We start from the raw sequence: 5,369 nt of genomic DNA on the forward strand, positions 1-5,369 counted from the left end.
GTAGAAAATCGGACCTATCTAAGGCAAAACTTAAAGCCAAGCTGGACGTAGCAGATGGAAAACAATACTCAATCCCCGGGGTTCTTAGAGCAGTGCAGTCCCCTGTTTTAGTTAACAAATGAAATTTTTCATCCTAGAATTGTAGAGGTTTGGCCAGTAAACCTAAAAAACTGGCCTTGAAAGATTGGATCCTTAATTCAAAAGTGGACATTCTCTTTCTGCAAGAAACTTTGGGGAAGGCTACTGAGGTAGAAACAATGTTAAAGGCTCTCTTGCCAGGATGGACCTTTTCTGCAATAGATTCATCAGGCCACTCGGGGGGTCTAGCAATTGGGTTTAAAGAAGGTCGAATTAAGGTCATTAATCAATGGGGGATGAAGCAAGTTATGGGCATGGAGGTTATTTCTCCTGACTTCACCCACCCCATTTCAATTGTAAACATATATGGCCCTTGTCAAGGAAGGGAGATCTTCTGGGATGATTTGTTGTCAAAACCTTTGATGAAGTCTTCCTTGTCGATTGTGGGGGGTGATCTAAACTTTTCTATAGGCAGAGCAGAAGCATGGGGTCCATCAGCTAGGGAAGACCCTCTGTCGGATTTTTTCCTCAATCTTCTCTTGGAAAACAACCTCATGGACCCTGCCCCGGTCAAACTCAAGCCTACTTGGAGGAACAGAAGAGTAGGGGAGGATCGGATCGCCAAAAGATTAGATCGCTTTCTGCTATCTGAGGACCTAATCTCTAAAGCTCCTATTTTCAGACAGTGGGTTGAGGAAATAGGCAACTCAGATCATTTCCCTATCTTTCTAGATCTCTCTTTCCCTCCCCCAAAGCCTCCTTCCCCCTTTAAATTCAACTCCTCATGGCTTCAAGATCCATCTTTCAATAATCTCTTTAAGGAAACGTGGATCCATCCTGACAGAAATGCAAGAGAGGACAAAAGCTTCCTGTTCATGGAGAATCTCAAAAGATTGAAGAAAGCGACAATATCATGGGCAAAGGACAGGAAACTGAAACAGAATGAAGAACTGTCTGGAATCAGGGAGGAGTTGAAGCTTCTGGAGAGCACTGAGGAAGATGGATATATTTCGCAGGCTTCAAAGGACAGAATCCTTCATCTGGAGAAGCTTCAAAACAAAATCCTCTTGGACAAGGAAGAAGAATGGAGGCTTAAGAGTAGGGCAATATGGCTAAAATCAGGGGATGAAAATACTAGTTTTTTTCATAACTTTGCAAAAGGAAGAAAATCTGTAAATACTATTTGGAGCCTTAAAGATGAAGAAGGAAGGGAGGTCAGTTCTTTTTCAGATCTCTCTGGTTTAGGACAGAGACACTTCCAGAAAATTTTCTCAGATCCGGGAGAGGCCACCATAGCAGAAGTCATAAGAACAGCACAATGCTTCCCAAGATTCGTTGAGGAGGAAGAAGCAGAAGAGCTATCAATCCCTGTTTCCAAGGAGGAGGTTGAAGCTGTTATGAAACATATGGCCAAAGACAAAAGTCGAGGTCCTGATGGCTGGACTATTGAACTTTTTCTCACCTTCTTCGACCAAATAGGCTCTGAAATTACTGATGTAGTAGAAGAATCAAGACAGAAAGGAGAAGTCTATAGGCCTTTCAATTCAACTTTTATTGCTCTCATACCTAAGAAGGATGATCCGGAGAGCTTTGAAGATTTCAGACCAATCTCCTTGTGTAATTGTATTTACAAGATCATTGCTAAGGTAATAGCTATCAGAGTTGTTCCTATCCTGTCAAGAAACATCTCAATGGAACAATTTGGTTTTTTGGATGGAAGACAAATTCATGAAGCCATTGGAGTAGCCCAGGAGGTAATTCACAGTGTCAGACAAAAGAAGAAGAAGGGAGCGGTACTCAAAATAGACCTTTCCAAAGCTTATGACCGAATAAACTGGCTCTATCTTCGACTGTTGCTTACTCATTTGGGCTTCAACTATTCTTTTATTAGCTGGATAATGGGATGTATCACAAATATCAGTTTTGCAGTTCTGATCAATGGAGCAGCCTCCCCTTTTTTCAATAGCCAAAGAGGCCTCAGGCAAGGCTGTCCTTTATCCCCTCTCCTGTTTCTACTAGTGGCAGAAGGGCTAAGCAGACTGATTCACAAAGCAAGAAGAGAGGAGAAGGTAAAAGGTATTGAGGTTGCAATTAATCTTTTTATCACCCATCTGCTTTTTGTCAATGATATATTGATTTTCACCAATGGATCTTATAATGAACTTAATGAGTTAAAATGCATTTTCGATCTTTTTCTGAAAGCTACTGGAATGCAGATAAACTCTAGGAAATCTCAAGTTTGTGTGGCAGACTTTGACAGAAGAGAAAGATCCAGGATGGCTAATCTTTTCCCCTTCCAACATCAGCCTCTGGACTCCCCTTTCAAATATCTGCGGTTTTGGCTAAAGCCGGCAGCTTATAAAAAAGAGGACTGGAACTGGCTCATAGCAAAGCTGGAAGCCAGAATTTCACATTGGAGTTTCAAGTGGCTCTCCAGAGCTGGCAGATTGACCCTCATAAAATCTGTTTTGTTAGCCATTCCAGTATACTGGGCAGCTTTAACCTGGGTCCCCAAAGGAGTGATGGAAAAAATCAGAAAAATGTGTTGCAGATTTCTATGGGCAGGTTCCAAAGAATCCTCCGTCTTACCCTGGGTGGCATGGGATAAGGTGGCTAGACCAAAAGACTGGGGAGGATGGGGAATAAAAAGGCTCCCTGAGTTCAGCCTTTCTCTAGCAGCTAAATCAGGCTGGAGATTAGTCACAATGGAGAATCTTTGGACAAAGGTGGTTAAAAGGAAGTACATTGATCCAGCTCCCTTGGAAGACTGGATTCGGAGCCAAGATAAGAAAATGAAGAATATCTCAGTCATCTGGAAGGCCACGGTGGAGGCCTTCTCTGTGATTGAACAAGGTTTGGCTTGGAAAGTGGGAGATGGAAGACATATCAGAATCGGCAGAGACCCATGGGTAGGTTGTAATGAAGCTTTTGCCTTGTCACCTGGTTTTCTCAGACATCTTGATAGCAAAGGAATTACAACTCTAAATCAGGTGGAGAAAGTAGGACACTCTACAATATGGGGCCAGGCTTGGAAGAATGATGAAGACTTAGGAATAAATATCAGATGGAAGAACGAATGGGCTTCTTACATCCAAGAACTGCATCGTTCAAATGTTAGGCTAAAAGACGAACCAGATCGTCTGATATGGGCGCAAGGCAAAACAGGAGAATATTCCCCAAAAGATGGATATACTTTCTTAATGGCAAAGAAAGGATGGGGAATACCAGACTGGTGGGCGAAAAACATATGGAAATTAAAATGCCCAGCTAAGGCCAGGATTTTCCTATGGTGCATACTAAAAAGAAAGGTCCCTACTTGGGACATTTTACAAGCCAGATATTTAGTTGGGCCTGGGAGGTGCCCCTTATGCAAGTCAGAAGAGGAATCAATCAGACATCTCTTTACAGCATGTGTAGTCTCTCAAAAAATTTGGGAGGAGGTAACCTGTTTGCTTAAGGTAAAAGCTCAGTGGGGATTAGATCCTTTGGAAGAGGCTTGGAGGAAATGGTGGCAAAACTATCCGGAGGGAAACATGAGAAATCTGCCTCTTATTTTCTTTTGGGGTGTATGGTTAGCAAGGAACAAAAGCTTGTTTCAAGACAAGGACACTCCCACAGCCACCATTGCCATAAATTGTGCTGCCATTTACTCTGCCATCCCGATCCCTGATGCTAAAAATATCCAAAAGAAACAAAAGCCTGTTTCTATCTTGGAGGGCATTCCTTGGGCCTTTTTTGATGGGGCATCCCAGAATAACAAGGCCGGAGCAGGCCTGTGCATTCACTTGAACCCTGATCATACTCTAAAAGCATCTTTAGGGCTAGGACCTGGTACAAACAACTACGCTGAGCTGTCTGCCTTGCACCTTCTCCTATGCTGGTTACTTCAAAGAAATATCTTCACAATTCAAATCTTCGAAGACTCTCTGAATGTCATAAAATGGGTTAATGGAAATGCATCCTGTCAAAACCAGATTCTGAAGACTCTTGTAGAAGAAATTATGTTTTTAAAGTCATCCTTTAACAGTTTTTCTATTTGCCACATCTACATGGAAAAGAACGAGGAAGCAGACCAGCTTTCTAAGGCTGGTCTACAGCAAGATTTGGGCGTTTGGTCAATAGTAGAAACCAGACAGGGGCAGTCATCCTCTTCACATCAGGCCCCTTTTGCTCCACCACTGTGATCGAGGCACTTCCTTTCTTTTTTGTCAGCAGTTCCGCAGGCTAAATGAAATTTTTTGTATACAGCTTTCTCTACTTTTACTGTTATCCTTATCATGAGCTCTTCAAACAGTAAAACAAAACTTTTTGTACAGCTTTCAGATGTTTTATCACAGTCACTTTTTTAATCTTGTAAGGGGTTGTTTTCCTTCTCTGAAGGAGACCCCGGAGTATGCATTATATGGTTTGTATTTAAGCCTCCTGTAGGGAGGAAGACTACTCGTGTTTTTATCAGCAGTTTCAGGACAGAACATATCCTTCACAATCAGTCAAAAAAGGACTGAGAATTATGTTTGGTTTTTACTTTTAAGAAGTACAAAACAGCACACATGGGAGCCATCAGGCCTGCAAAAGATATCATCAGAATGTAAACTTTTTATATGCTTAATAAAAAGTTTTTCTTTTTTCCTCGGAAAAAAAAAATAAATTAAATTAAAGAAAAAAATTATTGTTATTGACATTAAATAATATAAATAGTTTCTATACATATACATATACATAGACATATTTCAGAGTTATCATTGCTTAATTAAATGTTACTCAAATTTGATTTGTAATTCTATCTTTTGAAAAAATCAATCCAGATACTTTAAAGAGAGAGGTGAGTTAGTAATTTTTATATAATGACAATTTGCAATAAAAAAAAGATAACTTCTATCTTAATAGAAATTATAAAATAGTAAATTAGTTGCAAATTATATATATACAAAAAAACTATAATTTCTATATTGGAAAAAATTATAAACTCTCAAATTTCAATGTTAAATGGATAATTAGTTAGTAATTTCTTATAACTGTAAATTACAATAAATAAAAAAATATAACTTCTATCTTAACAAAAATTATAAAATACTAAATTAGTTGCAAACTGATAACTCTTATATAAAGAAACAAAAAACAATAACTTCTATATTGGAAAAAATTATAAACTGACAAAGTAAGTGTTAATTGGATAACTCCTATAAAAAAATTAGAAAAAAGATAAATTTAGTATTAGAAATATTATAAAAATTATAAATGGCAAACTTTAGTTGCCAATCCATAACTATGCAAAATAAATAGAAAAAAAG

At 39.0% G+C, this 5,369-nt stretch overlaps 1 protein-coding gene across 1 annotated transcript; it reads left to right on the forward strand.

Annotated features, from left to right (window-relative positions):
* Positions 1-257: 257 nt before the first annotated feature.
* LOC149163327 (uncharacterized) lies at positions 258-4,262 on the forward strand. Its single transcript, XM_089429084.1, has 2 exons — positions 258-1,724; positions 2,295-4,262. Exons 1-2 carry the CDS (start codon positions 258-260, stop codon positions 4,260-4,262), a joined length of 3,435 nt encoding a protein of 1,144 aa, XP_089285210.1.
* The last annotated feature ends 1,107 nt before the right edge of the window (positions 4,263-5,369 follow it).

The sequence above is a fragment of the Pinus tabuliformis genome, chromosome 5_1 (genome assembly GCF_031772625.1).
Source record: "Pinus tabuliformis cultivar Carrire ecotype Pingquan chromosome 5_1, CPIR1, whole genome shotgun sequence".
Taxonomy (NCBI): domain Eukaryota; kingdom Viridiplantae; phylum Streptophyta; class Pinopsida; order Pinales; family Pinaceae; genus Pinus; species Pinus tabuliformis.

Coding starts and splice junctions, on each gene's coding strand:
- LOC149163327 (XM_089429084.1), top strand. CDS start 258: ATGTTAAAGGCTCTCTTGCCAGGATGGACCTTTTCTGCAATAGATTCA. Junction 1,725..2,294: donor TTTACAAGATCATTGCTAAG/GTAATAGCTATC, acceptor ACTGGAATGCAG/ATAAACTCTAGGAAATCTCA.